General features: G+C 38.6%; 1 protein-coding gene and 1 long non-coding RNA gene across 2 annotated transcripts; one reads left to right on the top strand and one right to left on the bottom strand.

Moving 5' to 3' along the window:
- Window positions 1–1,241: 1,241 nt before the first annotated feature.
- On the bottom strand, window positions 1,242–2,203 carry LOC110678980. The gene is made up of 2 exons (XR_002502107.1): window positions 1,572–2,203; window positions 1,242–1,473 (listed from the first exon to the last, which is right to left on the bottom strand). It is a non-coding gene; the product is annotated as an uncharacterized LOC110678980 (long non-coding RNA).
- Window positions 2,204–9,580: 7,377 nt separating this feature from the next.
- On the top strand, window positions 9,581–19,082 carry LOC5563591 (phosphoenolpyruvate carboxykinase [GTP]). Its single transcript, XM_001647885.2, has 3 exons — window positions 9,581–9,802; window positions 16,957–17,557; window positions 17,623–19,082. Exons 1-3 carry the CDS (start codon window positions 9,774–9,776, stop codon window positions 18,940–18,942), a joined length of 1,950 nt encoding a protein of 649 aa, XP_001647935.2. The 5' UTR covers window positions 9,581–9,773; the 3' UTR covers window positions 18,943–19,082.
- Window positions 19,083–19,435: the final 353 nt, after the last annotated feature.

Below are 19,435 nucleotides of genomic sequence, written 5' to 3' on the forward strand. Positions count from 1 at the left end.
GGAGCTCTATCGTGATCGCCTTCATCCGGCAACGCTGCCTCAATATGCTACGCAATATCTGGTTGTTTCAGTCGCGCTAGATTGTACCGAGGCGGGCGTCGGTACCGCATATAGTTGATGACGAATAGTTTTTAGCGCAGTTTCACCATCACCAGGTAGTGATCGGAGCCAATGCCGTTGCGCCACGATAGGTTCTGACGTCGGTTATGTCGGAGAAGTGCCATCCATCGATCAAAACGTGGTCGATTTGCGATTCTGTCTGCTGAGGTGATCTCCAGGTGTACCGATACGGGAGGCTATGCTGGAAATAGGTGCTACGAATGGCTATATTCTTGGAGGCAGTAAAATCTTTCAGTCGTAGGCCGTTCTCGTTCGTCAGCCGGGGGGCGCTGAACTTTCAAATCGTCGGTCTGAATTCCTCCCCCTGGCCAACTTGAGCGTATAGATGTCTTGTGATGATCTTGACGCCGTGACTTAGGCAGCGGTCGTACTCGCGTTCAATTTGCGCGCAAAATGCGTCCTTGTTATCATCAGTGCTTCCGGAGTGGTCTTTGCCGATTGTTCTGGCCTGTATTCTCTTGTTGACGTTCCTGTGCTGATGTGTTTCTACGGCTGGCTTGCAGGGCCTGACACCAACTCCCTAGATTTACGGAGGACCATTCCCCCTAAATGTTCGGAGGATCATAGTGCGCAGTTTAGCTTAGAGTCCTTCTCTGGCACTCAGACGATAATCAGTCGCCCCTGACATGTGGAACAGATCAAGGTAGTAGAAGGGAGGTAGATTGATGTGTCAAATAGAACATTCCGCCATATTGGAGAAAAAGATAACAGCTGGCAGGTCTGTTATGCTTGAATAAGTCAGCAAGTCATGATACTAAAACAAGCTTTTCCCCTCAATTCATTTTGTTTTGGAAAACGTCAGTTGATTCAAATTTTCTGGAACAATTTCACAGTACACACGCATCATGCCAATAACTGCGACAAAATAACTGCGATTGAAAGTGGATTTTCACCACGGAGGTGTGTGCGGGAAAAAGTGTTGAACAAAATACAAGGGCCCATTCACAAATTTCATAACGCAGAAGGAGGTGGTTGGACGTGCTCAAGTTGTTACGGCTTACGGAGGTGGATAGGTGTTAAAAACGTTCACTTTGAGCGTTAGGGAATGTGCGAATGAGCCCCATCGAAGTTGAAATAAATAAACAACCGGAATGCATTAAAAAATTCTAAAAAACTCCATACAATATTCAATTGCATTTTATTTAGTTTCATATGTATCACTGGTCAAAGAATTTTTAATTAACCAAAATTTCTGAACAGTAAAAAATACTCAAAATTACAAAAGCTTTCATTCCATTTACAGTAAACGGGCTTCCATGTATTACCGGCACCCGTTTAAAAAGAGAACCAGCGCACTCGACAGTTTCATCGGTTAAGTCAATGCCATCTATCTGTTACGTTCAATTTTGTTTGCTAAAAATAAGGATAATGGTTAGCAGAAGGTAGTGTAAATAATATCATAACTCTTCTCATCCATGGGATTCCGTTCATCAGCCGATCGTACGACATACCGCGAAATTTCGGCGAACTCCCTCTTTCTGTCGTAGCCCATCGCCTACGGGTAACAGCCTGTATTTAATGCAGTTGTCCTGGCCGGTCCCCTGGAAGGAAGCAACTCTAAACTGAGTATTTCTACTCTATGGAGTTTAATGTTAGTCTGAAAATAGCAAAATCAAAATTATATTTGAGATAATACATAGTATCAATGAACTTACTTGCAAATGCTTTGAGTTTTGCTTCTCATTATCAAAGCACTACGATCAATAAAAACAATCCTATGGAAACGATAGCAACCACTAGAAGGGAAAATCACATTAACGAATCAGCCAGCTCGCCGACTCGCCAGCTGTCATTTTCTACCCTCCACTGTTTACCACTCCCCGCATCCACTGACTGCTTAGATTGCTGAACCTTTCTTCAATATACCTTGGAACAGATGCTGTTGTGAGCCGCCAATCCAAATATTGATGTCAATTCTAATTTTAATTTTTGAATGTTGAGCAGCTATATACTCCTTTGTCAGGAATACCCCATTTTATCAGGTTTTTAGTAGAACTTCTTATTTTATACGCAGGAAAACAGATTATGAGTTACAGTCGACTCTCCACATCTCGATATCTCTCCCTATGTCGATGTTTGCTTCGGTCCCTTCATTCTGCATACGATTTCTCTCTCCATATCTCGATATCCTCCTTATCTCTTTTTTTTTATTTCTTTATTAGTATCATTCCAAACATTACATTCATTATTTCTTATATCTAGGTGTTCTGTGTTATTAGGCAACACTATCATCCTAATTTGGTAAAACAAATCTAAGATTTTATTAACATTTTGTTAACAACATATTACATTTCATTTGCCGTAGCAGTTCAGATTTTTTACAGGTGAGTTGATTTCACCTGCTTATAATACATCCTCCTTATCTCGATATCTCCATCTCTCGATGTGTTCCTGTTGATTGTTTGTTCCCAATTTTCTCTCTATATGTAGATATGAACATTATCACAGGTTACTAGACCAGATTTAAGCGATTCAGAACTATTTGGAAACTCGATATGAAGTTTGTTTGTTTATTATTTTCCTACCCGCATAAATAAGAACCGTATTAGTACTGTTTCCCATATTGTTTATAACCATTTGCAACCGTATCTGAATAATTTCTCCTACCATGCCAAGTAACACTAAACCAACCCTATGCCGAACGATTTCGACAGTTTGGGAAACAGTAAATTGGAAAATAACAATGTGGGAAATAGGAGGTTAAGTTATGTAACAATATAAAAACGATGATTTTCTCGAACAAAATTTTTCGTTTCCTGTTTATCAAATGGTGAATATACTGTGCATTTCTTACCAAATTCAGTGTAAGCCAAACAGTTCAAAAACAATTGAACCATAAAATTCGAATGCGAACGAATAACGTATGGGTAATTATTGGTTTATGGTATTTTGTGGTATTTTAACCATACACTAGACTGTTATATTATGTCTATACTATATAATTATAAGGGGGAAATATTTTAGCGAAACAATGAAACAAGTAAAATGTGTAGGAAAATCACTACAAATAAAAGCTGTCACATCTTAATCAAAAGGTTTTGAAAATGAATGAATGATTGAAGGTGAAACCAGGTCCGTCACACTCGGGCTCAGATTGGGTACCACTTCTAGTACTGCATTTGGTCCCTCGGTAGTGCAAAAGGTACCCAAGTTTAACAGATCGCAGTACACTTTGAACGGCATTCTAGATTACCTTATGAGCCATAAAATTTTGAGCAACTGCAAGGGACATGGAGGTCTTTAATTTGTCTTTGGTGAAACCGTCTTTAGTCTGAAGATTATTGGGACCACTCATTATTCTTGTTACATTGCTTGCTATTCAGAATAAGCCTTTAAGTTTTACGTTAATTAATGATTATTTAAAATTTGTCCTTTGCACCATATATTTTTTTCATTTGTATGAAATATTCTTCAAGTTACGTTTGTTGTAAACAAAAATTCAATACACAATTCACAACGCAAAATTTGATGAAAAATCCGGCAGCTTCGAGATGACCTGGCACCATGTCAACCCTTTCCTGGGAATCGTCCGGCTGCGAGTCCCAACGATACATACCAGTAGGGCTAAGCAGAAACGTTAATTCGTATTCCTTTTTTCACCGCACTCCGTTGCTGGCTTACACGGCAGATCCAGCAGGCACGGCTAATACTTTCTCATCCATTTGCCCGTTGTGGTTGTTGTTGAAAATTTTGAACGAACCCGGTGGCGAATGTTTGATTGCGTTTTTGGCTGTTTTTTTCAGCGACAGCATCGCGAATCCTTTAGGAAAAGAAAATAAGTTGCTTTCAAAACCGATTTGATCATTATACTCACCAGTTGTTCGTGATCCGGTACTGGAAATTTCCGTATAATAACAATGAACTGGCAAGAAAATTCAGATGAAAAACTTTTCTCCAGGTTTTATTTTTGTTTGTTTTTTGCAAACACGCTCAGAGAAACACTACTCAGGATTCACTTTTATTCGTCGAAGATTATTATTTTGTCATTCAATATACCACGATCGAAACAATTTAAAAACACAAATATAGTGTTATTTCACATACTTACTTCAGTTATGCTAAAAGAAAGGAGAATTATACACCAGCTTATGAAAATTACACATAACCACCTTCACCACCTTGTTAATTTTCTAGCGTGTATAATACAAACGTGTACAACTATTCTAGAAACTGTTAGCAAAAGGTAATGTATTGTAAAATGCTCTTGAGTATATGTGTTGCTTGGATAGAGGCAAAAACTATTTGTTAGAGGATTATTATACATTGCCACTATTTCTAATGAGTTTGCATCCCATATAATTAAACAATTTCTCAACAATTTGTAGTACTGTAACTGTTTGGTATGGGTTACTGATTTTGTTTTTTTATAATTTGAGGCTATTGGTTTCTTATTGTTCAACAAAAACAAAACTGTTTGTGATACATTACCCTTTATGGTTAGAGGAAACTTACTGTTATAAGAGTAATACAAAGTGTATTTTTCTATGCGGGTAGTAACGGAATGATTTTCAATCTAGTGATCATTAAATTAATGTTCTTTGTCTCGATAGGGAGAGCCTATCTCGATGGTTCCTTTGAAAAAAAATCTTTGCCAGATTCAATCAGAGGCAACAACAATTCTATGCCTTTCAAATGGATTCACTACTATACATTTCTTGTTCGCATACGCATTTGTTCAATGGAATATTCCAGAGCATTATTTTTAGAACACATTTGAGCACAAACAATATTTTAAAAAATGATGACGCTAGTAGAACCGAACGTCATAGCTGATTTAACAATGACGTACGTTAACGCCCTGAATCGCTTACGTACGCAATTATACACTTTGTGAATATGCAAACCGAAAACAACAGCATCGGTTATCAGCTTAACTCGGGCAACGAATCCTTTAGATTGAACCGGACTTTCTGTTTGCGATAATGCGAGTTTCTTCAATAAACTGTGTAACCATAGCAGAAAAAAACGGTCAGAGAAAAGCTGGATTTTGTTTTATTTCTGGGTTGGATGCAGTGAGCTGAAGGAGGATGGATTCTGCTCGGTCAAGATTGACGTCAAATCGTGCGAATTGAACTTTGTGAACTGACAATATAGTATAGCTTTAAAGGGGAAGGATCTGGTTTGAAAATTAAACCTTTTTTGAGAGACTTAGATTGGTGAGCCTTGACCTCGGGACATTTTTTATTATCTGTATAATATGAAAAGTGTTTACCGACACAGCGAATAAACCTGGAAACAAATTTATAAACCAAAAACTATGACATGAAATGTACAGAATAGATCAAGGCTTGCCGTATTTATTGAAAGTGTGTTTCATAATGTTGATTTTCTCTAAGATATAAATTGAGAATACCGTTTTTGGGAATGAGATGTGTAAGTCCTAATTTAATTACCGCAATTTTATTTAAATGTTCTACTAAATATGAGAATACGTCCATGGATAATGCGTTTGCAAATGTTGAACAAATAATTAATAAGAATTAATAGGAATAGGAATAGGAATAGGAATAGTGAGCATGAAACATTTGTTTTGAGGATATCTCAGAATCAAGGCCACTTAGAAAGATAGCGCCTTCGGCAAAGTTGTTCAGTAGCTCAAGCGCTATCATCATAAAAGCCATGAGATTCAAAACTTTGCCACCAGACAGCGCTAGTGAGCATGAAACTTTTGTTTTGCAGTTATTTCAGGATCCTGACCACTTAGAACGATGGCGTCATCGGCAAAGTTGTTCAGTAGCTCAAGCGCTATCATTATAAAAGCCATGAGATTCAAAATCTTGCCACCAAGCGGCGTTTGTGAGCATGATACTTTTGTTTTGCAGTTATCTCAGGATCCTGACCACTTAGAAAGAGGACGTCTTCGTAAAAATTGCTTATTACAACCAAGAAGTTCGAGACTATTGCCAAAATAACATACTCACTAGTTCCGTCTGGGGGCAAACTATGGAATTGCATGGCTAGAACAATGATAACCCATTACTTTAATGAACAAGTTTGCCATGCTTTATGCTAACTGTTATGCCAGTTGTTTTATGCTCACTTGCGCCACCTGACGACAAAATCTCGAACCTCTTGGATAGAATAAACATTTTTCTACATTTCCATTCCACCACCGTTTGGCGAATCCTGAGATATTCGCGGAACAAAAAAGCGTGCTCATCAGCGCCACCTGGTGGAAACATCTTGAATCTCTTGACTAGCATAATGATAACCCTTGAGCTAGTGAACAACTTTGCCCAAGACGCCATCTTTGTGGTTAGAATCCTGAGATATCCGCAAACAAAAGTTTCATGCTCACTAGCGCCGCCTGGTGGAAAAATCTAGATTTTTTTTGACTAGAATAATGATAGTCCTTGAACTACTGAACAACTTTGCCAAAGACGCCTTCTTTCTAAGTGATCAGGATCCAGAGGTATCCACAAAACAAAAGATTCATGCACACTAGCGCAGTCCGGTGTAAAAATCTTGTATCTCTTGGGTAAAAAAATGATAGCCCTACTGAACAACTTTGCTGAAGACGCCATTTTTCTAAGTGGTCAGAATCCTGAGATATCCACAAAACAAAAGTTTCATGCTCACTAGCGCCGCCTGGTGGAAAAGTCTGAAATTTCTTGACTAGAATTATGATAGTCCATGGGATTCGAACCCACGACCCTCAGCTTGGTCTTGTTGAATAGCTGCGCGTTTACCGCTACGGCTATCTGGGCTATCTCGAATCTCTTGGCTTAAATAATGGTAGTCCTTGAGCTACTGGACAACTTCACCGAAGACGCCATCTTTCTAAGTGGTCAGGATCCTGAGTTATCCGCAAAACAAAAGTTTCATGCACACTAGCACTGCCTGGTTGCGGAACTTTACTTGAGCAGTGTTGCCAGCAGCGACAAAATTTTGAACTCTTGATGAAAACCTGGATTACAGTTGAAAAGTATTGCTATGTTGCTAAGCATTCTATTTTTCAATTCCGCTCAAGTTTTATGGTTTTGATCTTTTCTTTATTCTTCTTAAATAGTGTTGCCAACCACATGAACATTTGTGTTCCGGTCGACTGTATGGCACGCAACACTTCCTTCCACTTTGGTGAACATTCGGTATCGTTAGCTTTGAAATTTATAGATATTTGCATGTCACACCCCCATAAAATTGGTTCTTTTGATAACAATCGAGCAGTGTTGCCATTTATTAAAAATATGAAAACTTGAACGACCGTTTTGGAAAGTTCTTAATCCTTGCTTCAACTTTGCCGAATATCTCGAATAAGTATTTCCACATCTAGACGTTGCATTTTTCAAAAACATAATTATAACCCTGATTTTTTTACGACCCCCCGATAACGGTCGTAAAAAGAGGTTGGGTTGTATCAGATTTCCCTTAGAATTTGTGAACTTTTATAATAAAAAAGGCGTAACTTCAAAACGAACACTAAGATGTTTTTTTAAATTTTGACCAGACATGCAGCTTAGCTATAGAAAACGACTGGTATTTGATGGAGATTTTTTTTTTTCTGATAATTACACTCATGCTCACACTCACTTTGGGCGCGTTTAAGCCAAATGTAACAGATATATATACAGAAAAAAAACTTTGTCTTGTGAATAAACTTTTGATCTGCAGACAAATTTTCAGGCCGGTCATGTTGTATCCAAATGCACTAAAGATGTTATAACGCCAAGAAGGAAGCTATAAAGAGGAATCAAAATAAAGTTTTATAGATTCTGAAGCAAGCTTTTAAATAGAACAAATCTCCATTACTTTTTCAAATCGACGTAAGTAACTTCCATACGGTTTTGAGAAAATTAATTCAGAAGAATCACAACATGTCTTCCAAAACTGTTTTAAAATGAATCACCTTTATATCATTTTTTCGACGTGTACATTGCTTAAATTTTGCATACAATGAGCTCGCGAGCCCAGATAGCCGTAGCGGTAAACGCGCAGCTATTCAGCAAGACCATGCTGAGGGTCGTGGGTTCGAATCCCGCTGGTAAGAGGATCTTTTCGTAGAGGAAATTTTCTCGATTCCCATGGCATAGAGTATCATCGTACCTGCCACACGATATACACATTCAGAAATGGTCAATCGGCAAAGAAAGCTCTCAGTTAATAACTGAGAAGCAGGCTCTATCCCAGTTGGGACGTAACGCCAAAAAGAAGACGAAGAAGAAGAAGAAGAAGAGCTCGCGTTCAAAAACTATGGAGTTCCTTTTATTTCACACAAGATTTTTATGACAAAATGATAAGCCGTTTTATTCAGTTACTTGCGACGTTTTTCTACCAGTGTAAAATCGACTCAAGCAGTGTTTTGTTTTGATTCGTGGTTTAGTCACTTTGTTTCTCCATACAGCGGGCGGCGAAAGTAGTGGTTAGATTGCGAAAGTTGAAAATCTTACTTTCGTCGTTTTGTAAATTCGGAAATTAAACGTTCTGAAAGTGAAAAATCGAGTTGGTTCAGAGCGAAACGTGTAGAATTTCGTCTGCGAAACACGTAGGATGGATAAAGTAAGTTTGTATACTTTTTTGACTTGAGTCTTTATGAATAAGTTTTCGAGAAATGTATTACAAAAAATATTGTCGCGCCGCCACCAAACCGGATCGCGCCAGTGTGACTCGCGACGCACCTCAACTCGCCGCATTTTGAAATCAGTTTTAAGTGTGGCGCATTAGGGCAAATATTAGGGTACATCAAGTTTCCGCTGTAATTCTTTCCTACATTTAAATGAGTTTCCAACGGTATTAGCACGATATTTCAGGTGATTACAATTGAAATAAACTACATATTATTTAAACACATTCGATATTTATCAGACAAGCCTTTAAACATTTTTACCACTTGAAATGGAGAAAGCCGTTAAAATGATCAAAATCGAAGAATCCATCTACATGTAGTGCGATAGACAATGCACAGCATGAGCAATTTGCACAACTAGGAGAAAAGAGAATTGAACAAAGTCCAGCGCAGAACATCTCAACGGAGACACGATTCACACATTTTTGGGCTATTTACCAGAAAGCACTAATTAGAGAAACACCTACACAGAGACGAAATCCGTTCGAACGCTCACATGGACAGTTGGGTTTTAAAAACTAATGGTGCAGAAAGGTGCCTGATAAACCGGAGAAGCATGTTGTGCTGAAATTTTCTGAAAAATGAATTCAAGAGCACAGACTTTGACTAGATGTTCCCCTGGAGAAATAACTTTTGTTAATTATAGTCAACATGTTGTGAACAATATTGTACAAGGAATCAGAATTATTTCTGCCTTTTCAATCCCATATAGCCCAGAATTATCATGGCCATCGTCTAGCCAAAATATTTATGCCGATCGGGCGATCTGTTTACAAGCCAAATCGCCAGCCAGGCGATACCCTCAGGATCCCACCAATCACCATCCAGAATGATAAGGAACTTTCATCACGTCAGTTGTACTTTCTGGCGTGGATCGTGCCATCAGGAACGCAAACGAAATATAAAAGATGTGAGATTCTGTTCCAGTGTCGTCAATTACCAAACAACAATCAACAACAACAGATCGGTATACTAATCAATTAAGTGGAAAACTAAAAGTGAAAGATCGTAGTATTGCAAACCTAATAGTATTTTAACGACAAACTTTTATACCTAAAATAGAAACACAAAAACTTGTTTACTAGTTGAAATGCCACATCTCATAGATCATTACAACCCGTAAGTATTTTCAAACTGTGCTCTAATGTCATAACTTTTATTCATTCGTTACAAAATGTAGAACACGCCGCGCGGATACAAACTCTCGACACATAATCTCCCTTGGCGGGGTGCCTATTTTTAAAACTCCGCGATTCGTGAACGCTAAACTGGAGGCTTGTCTTGAACTTCCAGCTGACCTTAACTGAGTAAAGTCCTGTTCGAGCCCACCAAGCTGGCGGTTGCTCTTATCAGGCCACTTTTTTTTTTTTTGAATGGATGTGTGTTGGTCGATACGATTTGGGACTTGCTTGCTTACGCACGTAGACGGCTTGCTACCGTAATGGTTCGAATTGCAGGTGGTTTGTTATTATGATCAAACCCGTTTTTTTTATTTTTATTGATATCATTTCAAACATTACATTTATGTATCATAGCTAGATGTTCTGTGTTAGGCAACACTATCATATGGTAAAACTAAATTCAGCTTAAATTAACGTTTTGTTAACAACATATTATATTTCATTTTCCGTTGCAGTTGAAAATTGATTTCACCACAAAAAATACCTTTCAATTGGGTCCTAAAATGTTTAATGAATTCTCGTTTTTATTCAATAATACGAAAGAGCATGTTCTTGCAACTACTTTAGCAAGTTTTCCCGCTCAAATAACGGCTATATCATTTTTTAACTTCAATTTTGAAAATGGTTCCAAATATCAACCTTGACACTTGTGATCTTGTTTGACATTCACTTTTTCGACAAAAATGCCACAGGGCATATAGTTTTAACACTGGGGTTGTTCCTATCTGACATTTCGGAAGGGACACGGAAAACAAAATATATCCAAAATTCGAGTTTAAACCAAGGGGTGTGAAAAAATCTCAAAAATCATAAAAAAAATGTTTTTTGTACTTAAACCAATGAAAATCATTTAAAAATTGAGTAAACATGTGTTTCTGCCCTAAACTTAAGCGTTTGGTAATAAAATTGAGACAGGGCTTTAGGACCCTATTGACTGAAACTGAATATATGAAGCATTAATCGTGCAAATAGAAGATTGCAACGATTTGTGTATACAATATATGTATCTTCTTCTATCTCAAGTTATTTCGTTTGTATGTCACGAAATAACTTGAGAACGAGTCAACGGATTTACCTGATACTTGGTTTGACTTTATTAACGAGATTTTTAGCCCTGGGCTAGTTCATCTCGGGACCAACGGCTTTACTTCCCTTCCGAAGGAAGTCGTCACTATAACTTTTTACGTCATAAGTGACTATGTCGGGGATGGGATTCGATCCCAGGTCCTCGGCGTGAGAGGCGAGTGTTCTAACCACTACACCAGGTCCGTCCCCGACCTGATACTTTTACAATTAGGTTCTTGGTGTGTTCCGACGTGTTTGTGTTCACGAAAAGTCGAAAAATAGAGGTTGAGAACTGTCACTTTTTAGTAAAGGTTTGTTTTGCACTATCAAACAGCCTACTGCGAAACAAAACAAGGTTTGTCGGGTCAACTAGTTATTAATAATTTTATTCGACATTTGTTCCAATGTTTCAACATTGGATATTTCATGTACCTCATTATTACTATACCAGAGTAGTAGATACCAGAGCTGTTTTCCTGGTATTACAACAGCTAGTCCATATTGGTACAGCATACAACATGGCTGGACTGAAAATTTGTTTGCAGACCAAAAACATGTTCTTAAGAGAATGTTTCAGTTTTTTGTTAACAAGTGGATACAAATATTCTATATTTTTGTTACATTTGGCTTGAATGCCCTCAAGGTGATTATTGGAATTGAAATTGTTATCTAGCATGAGCCCTAGATACTTAACTTCATCTGACCAATGTATTGTCTACTTGAAGGTTTCAAGTAAAGAGCATTTGGTTTATGTGGGAACATTATTAGCTAGTTGAGTTTTGGAAGCATTAGGAGAAATCTTCCGTTTTTGAAAGTATGAAGAATCTATCTAAACTTTTTTGAAATCTACAGATGACACGCATGGTTCGTCCTTGGGCGGAGAGGCCTGTGCTAACAAAGATGTTTGACATCCCTGAGCTAACTCAGATAAGTCAGATGTGTAAACATTGTATAATATTGGTCCCAAAATGCTGGCTTGAGAAACAACGACTTTTACAGGATGTCTTTCAGACTTGAATTTCTTATAATTAACTTGAAGTGTACGATTTGACAGATAGCTTATGATTATTTTAACAATGTATGTTAGAAAACTAAAGTTTTTTTTTATTATTTTACAATCGAGCCTTCATGCCAAACACTGTCAAATCTCCTAGACATTGGAGAGCAAGACCAGTAGATTTGTTGGAACGAAACAAAATTGTTACACGAATGAATTGATGAGTGGTCGAATGTCCATGGCGGAGTCCGCACTGTTCATTGGCAAAAAATAAATTTTCGTTGATGTGGACCATCACTCTGTTCAAAATGACCTTTTCAAAAAGTTTACTGATGGAGAAAAGCAAACTGATTGGACGATAGCTAAAAGCTTCTGCAGGATTTTTGTCTGGTTTTAAAATTAGTACAACCTTAGCATTTTTCAATTTGTCAGGAAAATATGCTAATTGAAAACATTTGTTAAATATATCAGTTCAGAACGATAAGCTACTTTCTGGAAGTTTCTTGATGAGGATGTAGAAAATTCCATCATCGCCAGGAGATCTAAACTAAACTAAAATTGTGCGCGCTTTCAAACTGCATAGCAAGTTTTTGAGCTTTTTCTCAATTAATTAGTACCGTCAAACGGGGCTTCTTTTGACATTATTTCCACAGTCTTTAACTTTGAGGATTTGTAACTCTTAGAATTATGGATAGATGTTGATAATTTTTGCCTATATTTAAGTTGTATATGTACGTAACAAATGAGCAAAATATGAGGCAAATCCATCAAGAAATAACAAAAAAGCTTCAATAGCGAAATAAGTGTGTCCTTCAAGACAAAAAAGGGGCTACTTTGGACATTTTCACAATTTACTAATGAAATGATTTTTCCTTATAACTTTCAAACTGATTCAATAAATTGTCGTCCACTGTGATGTTATGGAACGTTTTTCATTAATAAACTTAATGTAGAAAATGGCAAAGCTAGAATCAATTACACATATGTAACAAATTTCAACGAAACATGCCATTCACTATTCTCAGTTTGCAGTATGAAACTTAAATTTTCAACTTCCTCTTAAATGGAACTATCAAATACGAATGCTCAATTTTCAAGTTGACATAAACGAACGACGTAACTACTAGGTACTACGATGATAAATGAGTTATGTACAAAAACTCTTTTTTTTTTCTATTCTTACTGTTATATGAACGATATGTTGAAGGATCACATTAATACCGGTAACTAATTTAATAACAGTAAGTAATTTTTATTAAAAACGCATTCTATGAAGTAAAGTTTAGCAAGATTGTAAAGAAGTAAGTTTGCTTTTGTAATATGCTTTTGGCTTCTTAGCAGTTTAGAGCTGGCTTAAGAGTAGTTTAATTTAGGCATTTGAAGAATGCAACTGTTCTGTACTACAAATTCATGTAAAATATGACGAAAAAGTAAGTAAGTATGACGAAAAATAGTTTTTTAGAGATTATGTTGTGAATTTGGCATTGGTACGTATTGAAATATGTGTGTTTTATGTCTATTCACTTTTACAAACATTTATTTTATTTATTTTTTTAATTGTAAAATACACAAACCAAAACATTATAATAAAATAAAAGTCCCAAAAATAAGACCTTTGATCAATTATTTTAATAAAACAACAATTTTAAGCAAAACAAATCACAAGATTTTCATGAAACATGACGATTTGATAGTTTTGTGATGCTCCCAATAAGTTTCCAAAACATGGGTAAAACTCAAACAATGTTTGAATAGCCAATGTGTTATACCTTGTGAATATTTATTCGGGCTTTTTTGAAATGTTTTCTTGTTTATCCTGTTATTGTTGATGTTGTTCCAAGAAAAAATCATGCCTAGTGGTAGAGCATATATTGGTTAATATATGTGCTGAAGACACAAAATTGCTCAGATTAATATTTACGCTGCTAATAAGTACAAAAGGCGAGTGTCCAAAGTAGCCCCTGGAATCAAAAGTAGCCCCGTCCGACGGTAGTGAAAATAAGTGCCCGGTAATAATTTGTTTTCCTCTTTCAATTCCGGTATTGGCTTTTGAGGTTTTTTCTTTTTTAATTTTAGATAATTTCCAAAAGGGCTTAGAGCCAGGGTAATTTTCATAGCAGGATCGCGACTGCGTTGAAATTGCCTTCTCCTCATGTTTTTTAAGACGGATCAAGAGTTTAAGATCATCGTCTATAATCACGGATTCAAATTTTGGAATTGCAATGCTCCTGGCTTCAACAATGGAATTTGTTAATGTTTCAAGAGCATTGTCAATATCAAGTTTTATTTGTAATGAAATGTTAACATCAAGATTAGAGTCAATATATGTTTCGTATATATTCCAGTCGGCTCGAAAATAATTGAATGTAGAGCTGATAGGATTGAGAATCGCTTCATGAGATATTTGAAATGTAACAGGGACATGATCAGAGTTGAAATCAGCATGAGTAACTAAGTGCCTACAAAGATGACTAGAGTCGGTGAAGACCAAATCAATCGAAGATGGATTCCTAGAAGAGGAAAGACATGTAGGGCTGTCAGGGTATTGAATTGAGAGATATCCTGAAGAGCACTTATCAAATAAAATTCTGCCGTTGGATTTACTTTGAGAATTATTTCATGACCGATGTTTGGCATTAAAGTCACCAAAGACAAAAAAAAATCGCTTATTGCAGATCAATTTTTGCAAATCAGTTTGAAGTGAATTACCTTGCTGTCCAGAGCATCGAAAAGGCAAATAAGCAGCTATGCAAGTATATTTACCAAGCTGTGTTTCAACAGAAACACCTAATGTTTCAAAAACTTTAGTTTCAAATGACGAAAACAGTTAATGTGTTATACGCCTATAAATGATGATTGCAACTCCCCCATATTCCCCATCAAGTCGATCATTACGATAAACAAAAAAGTTAGGATCTCTTTTGAGTTTAGATCCAGGTTTTAGATACGTTTCGGTAATAACTGCTATTTGCACGTTATTAACCGTAAGAAAATTAAACACCTCGTCCTCTTAAGTTTTTGAGCAAAATATACCATGATTTTCTGTGCCATAAAGTATCGTTTTTACTACCGCCCAACATACATGTGAAAAATAGCGAAATTGGCCAAGTAACCAAATAATACTTTAATTCGCCCTGCGCGCTAATATAGTGCTATTATACTGCTGACATACCCTATATTTGCCGTATAATAGCCTAATAAGGTCAAAAAGGCGAATTAGCGGGCTAGTGGTTACTTGGGTGGTTTATAGCAGTTGAAAGATTTTTAATTATCTCAGTGCTTATCATGTTGAACTATGAGGCCTCCGTTTAAAAAACAATCAGATTCTTGCTTTCTTATCTTATCTCAGCTGTTCAACTGACTGTACATTTCTATCCATGATTTTAGACCAAATAAATGAAAGAAATAATGCTATGTTTCAACTCGAAGATATGCAGACGAATCATTCAGGTACTAAATAAGCGTTAAAAAAATCCTATTTGATAATTTGTTCTTAAAGCTAGTTAAGCTGAGGGGCTGGCTCTGTTTCAGTAGGAACGTAACGTCAGGATAAAGAAGAGTAAGTGTAACTGTAGCATTAAAATTCAACATGTTCAATGCTAACAAGGTGAAAACTCATTCTACTACTTAAAATCAAGATGGCGTCTAAATCCAAGATGGCCGCCAGATTTTTTCTCTCAAAATAATACTCCTATACTTCATCTGACTCGAATAATACTCCAACGATTGAAAACTTGTTTCTTTGTTGTACAAAAAATAATGTTTGCATTGATTGTACTCGCCATGTACGTCAAAATCGTAGAACATGATTTAGAAAATCGTTCATTTCAAAATGGCCGCAAAAATTGTTTTAACTTCACATGAAAGCTATATCCTTTCTCTATACGATGCCACTAGGAATTCTATGTGTTCCAAGTGAAATATGAGACATATCACGTGAAGGAATACCTAAGATTTATCAAAAAATGGTCTTTTTCGCAAACTGTTTAGCTAGCTGGTGTACGAGGGGTCCATTAATTTGAGAAAATCGAAAGGATCACCTTTAAGTTTTATCGAAAACTAGCGATCAGTGACATATAATAGGAATTCTAACGATGGGTGCCGATAGCGGCCTGGTTTCAGCGAGAATTGCTCAGTAGTAGTAGTACGAACGATGGTGCAAAAATAATCTAAATATTTCGGTATTTACACTTATAATGGTTAAATGAGCCACTTACCCCACTGGCACACTTCTCCTGATGAATTTTATATCAACCAAGCTACTTCCTAAAAAAAACTTGATGCGGATATGAAAAATACTATCGCCGCGATAATACAGACTTTTCATATTTTTTTTTAATTATTATATTTCTCACTTTTTCTGAATCAGTCATCCAAGAATTGTTCAAAATCTTTCATATGATTGACAATGCTATCGAAATCTCGTGAAATTTGATTTTCAAGTGGACTGGTGAGTCCAATATTGAAATTGTGCGCGCTTTTTAACGACATCGCTAGCAATTCTTTTCAAAATCAGTATGGAAACTCAGTGTGATCAAACTATCCCGTAATCTGCATCCGGACGGTTCCCTACCTAACGATTATGATGCATGACCTGTGCTGCTCTACTGGAGGCGACGGCGGGGATCTCTGGAATCAGAGAGACTGCCTCGTGGATGTTGAGATGTGTTTATTTCCAAAAACATGAACTTTGTTATTTTCAACACAGCTTTGCCTGTGTTGTAACTACACCGTAAGTAGGCACATGTATTGAAAACGGCTGGAACTGGCTGTTTCCACACTGATAACCGACCGATCGTCATTCTCATTCTCTCGATTGCATATATAGCCGATGCTGTGTGCCACTGACTTTATTACCAAAGCCGACCGGTTCGGGACAGCATCTAGCAAGAAGTGAAAGTGAAACAAGAAACCGCGCGCCAAAGTTGCATTGTTGAACCAAGATTTTCATTGCTCATTTTTGTTATACGATTGCGATTGAGTAGTTATCATAAGTGAACTAAAATGGTGAATCTATCCGCTTTACTCAGGCTCCCTGCTGCGATGGGGAGTCCCAAGCTGAAGACAGTGCCAAAGGCCATCTACAACCACCTGCGAGGATTTCCGGTCGTTAACGGTGAAATTACTCAACTGTCGGCCAAAGTACGAGACTTTGTGGAACAATCAGCAGCCCTTTGCCAACCCGACAAAATTCACATCGTTGATGGCAGCGCAGATGAAAGCAACACACTCCTGAAGATGCTACACCGGCAAGGAACGATTCAACCTCTACCAAAGTACGAAAACTGCTGGCTGGCACGAACCAACCCTGCAGACGTTGCTCGCGTGGAATCCAAAACCTTCATCTGCACTGAAAAACGAGAGGAAGCCATTCCCACCCCCAAGGAAGGAGTCAAAGGAACCCTCGGAAACTGGATTTCCACCGAAGACTACAACTCGGCCATCCAGGCACGTTTCCCGGGTTGCATGAAAGGGCGCACCATGTACGTGGTGCCCTTCTCGATGGGACCGATCGCATCTCCCTTGGCCAAGATCGGCGTTGAAATCACCGATTCAGCTTACGTCGTCAACTCCATGCGCATTATGACCAGGATGGGCGAAGAAGTTCTGGAGAAACTGTCAGACAATTCGGTAAGAATAATTCATTCTCCTATTCTAGCATCATTCTAATCCTATGTTTACTTCCATTTCAATAGGACTTTGTGAAATGCCTCCACTCGGTGGGAACCCCTGCCAACGGTAAAATCTCCATGCCTTCATGGCCCTGCGATCCAGAACGAACGATTATCCTGCATAAACCGGAAAACAACGAGATCGTATCCTACGGATCAGGCTACGGTGGCAACTCCCTACTCGGCAAAAAGTGTCTAGCTCTCCGTATTGGTAGCACCATTGCCCGCCGCGAGGGATGGCTCGCCGAACACATGCTCATTCTGGGCATAACGAACCCCAACGGAGATAAGAAATACATTGCCGCCGCCTTCCCGTCTGCTTGTGGCAAAACTAATCTCGCCATGATGAACCCCACGCTGCCGGGTTACAAGGTCGAGTGTGTTGGCGATGACATCGCCTGGATGAAGTTCGACTCCAAAGGTCAACTGCGAGCCATCAATCCAGAAAACGGCTTCTTCGGTGTGGCTCCCGGAACCTCGTCCGCCACCAACCCGAACGCGATGAACACTATCTACAAGAACACTCTCTTTACCAACGTCGCCTCCACCTCAGATGGCGGTGTCTTCTGGGAAGGAATGGAGGAAGAAATTACTCCCGGAGTCCAGATCACCGACTGGCTCGGTCAACCCTGGAAGAAAGGTGAATCCAAAACTCCAGCCGCTCACCCGAACTCCCGATTCTGCGCTCCAGCAAGTCAATGCCCGATCATCGATCCCGCCTGGGAAGACAACGAAGGCGTCCCAATCTCTGCCATCCTGTTCGGAGGTCGACGACCTGCCGGTGTCCCACTGGTCTACGAAGCCAACTCATGGTCGCACGGAGTCTTCATCGGTTCAGCGATGCGCAGTGAAGCTACCGCTGCCGCCGAGCACAAGGGCAAAGTCATCATGAACGATCCTTTCGCTATGCGGCCTTTCTTCGGCTACAACTTCGGAGACTACCTCAAGCACTGGCTCAGCATGGAGGATCGCGCCGCCGCCGTTGGAGGAAACACACCCAAAATCTTCCACGTCAACTGGTTCCGCAAGAATGATCAAGGCAAATTCCTGTGGCCAGGATTTGGCGAGAACAGCCGAGTGCTGGATTGGGTCCTGCGACGAATCGACGGCGAAGAATGCTACCAACAGACCCCCATCGGACGCATCCCAACGCCTGGTGCCATAAACATGGAAGGCCTAGGCCAACGGGTCGACGAGAAGCAGCTCTTTTCGATACCGAAGAAATTCTGGCAAAACGAGGTGGAAGAAATCAAACAGTACTACGATAACCAACTGCCTCACGATCTGCCGGAGGAGATTGGAAAACAGTGGCAGGAACTGAAGAGCCGCGTGGAAGACATGTAACGATTGCGTAGATGTTATGACCAAAACTAGAATAAGTCTGATAATTTATGACGCGAGATAGCCTAATTGTTCTTTTAAGTATTAACGTGTACACAAGTAGTGTAAATAAACTAAGATCTGCTGTATATTGAAATTGTAAACCCCGTTGTTTCATTGGTGGGAAACACCTCGAAAAGTTCGATTCCAAAGTTCAGCTTGATATCAGTGCAGCTCAGCTTCACCATTATCGCCGTGATAATGTAGCTGATTCGTGCTCGTGCCTGCATACCGAACATCAAAACGCCGCATCATCCGCAAGAAAGGCAATGCATTCAATATAAGTAGAATGGAATCAAAAACTTTCCTACATTTTCCTGTAGGGATCGCGACGAAAACATTTATTCAATCATCCGTTCAAGGGCTGTAGGGCGCGAAGACATTATTTGTCTAATGCGTATTTTATTGGATAATATGCGAGTCTGTTCGCTAGAGTTACTTGTCGTTGATGATGGTG

Source organism: Aedes aegypti, chromosome 3 (assembly GCF_002204515.2).
Source record: "Aedes aegypti strain LVP_AGWG chromosome 3, AaegL5.0 Primary Assembly, whole genome shotgun sequence".
Taxonomy (NCBI): domain Eukaryota; kingdom Metazoa; phylum Arthropoda; class Insecta; order Diptera; family Culicidae; genus Aedes; species Aedes aegypti.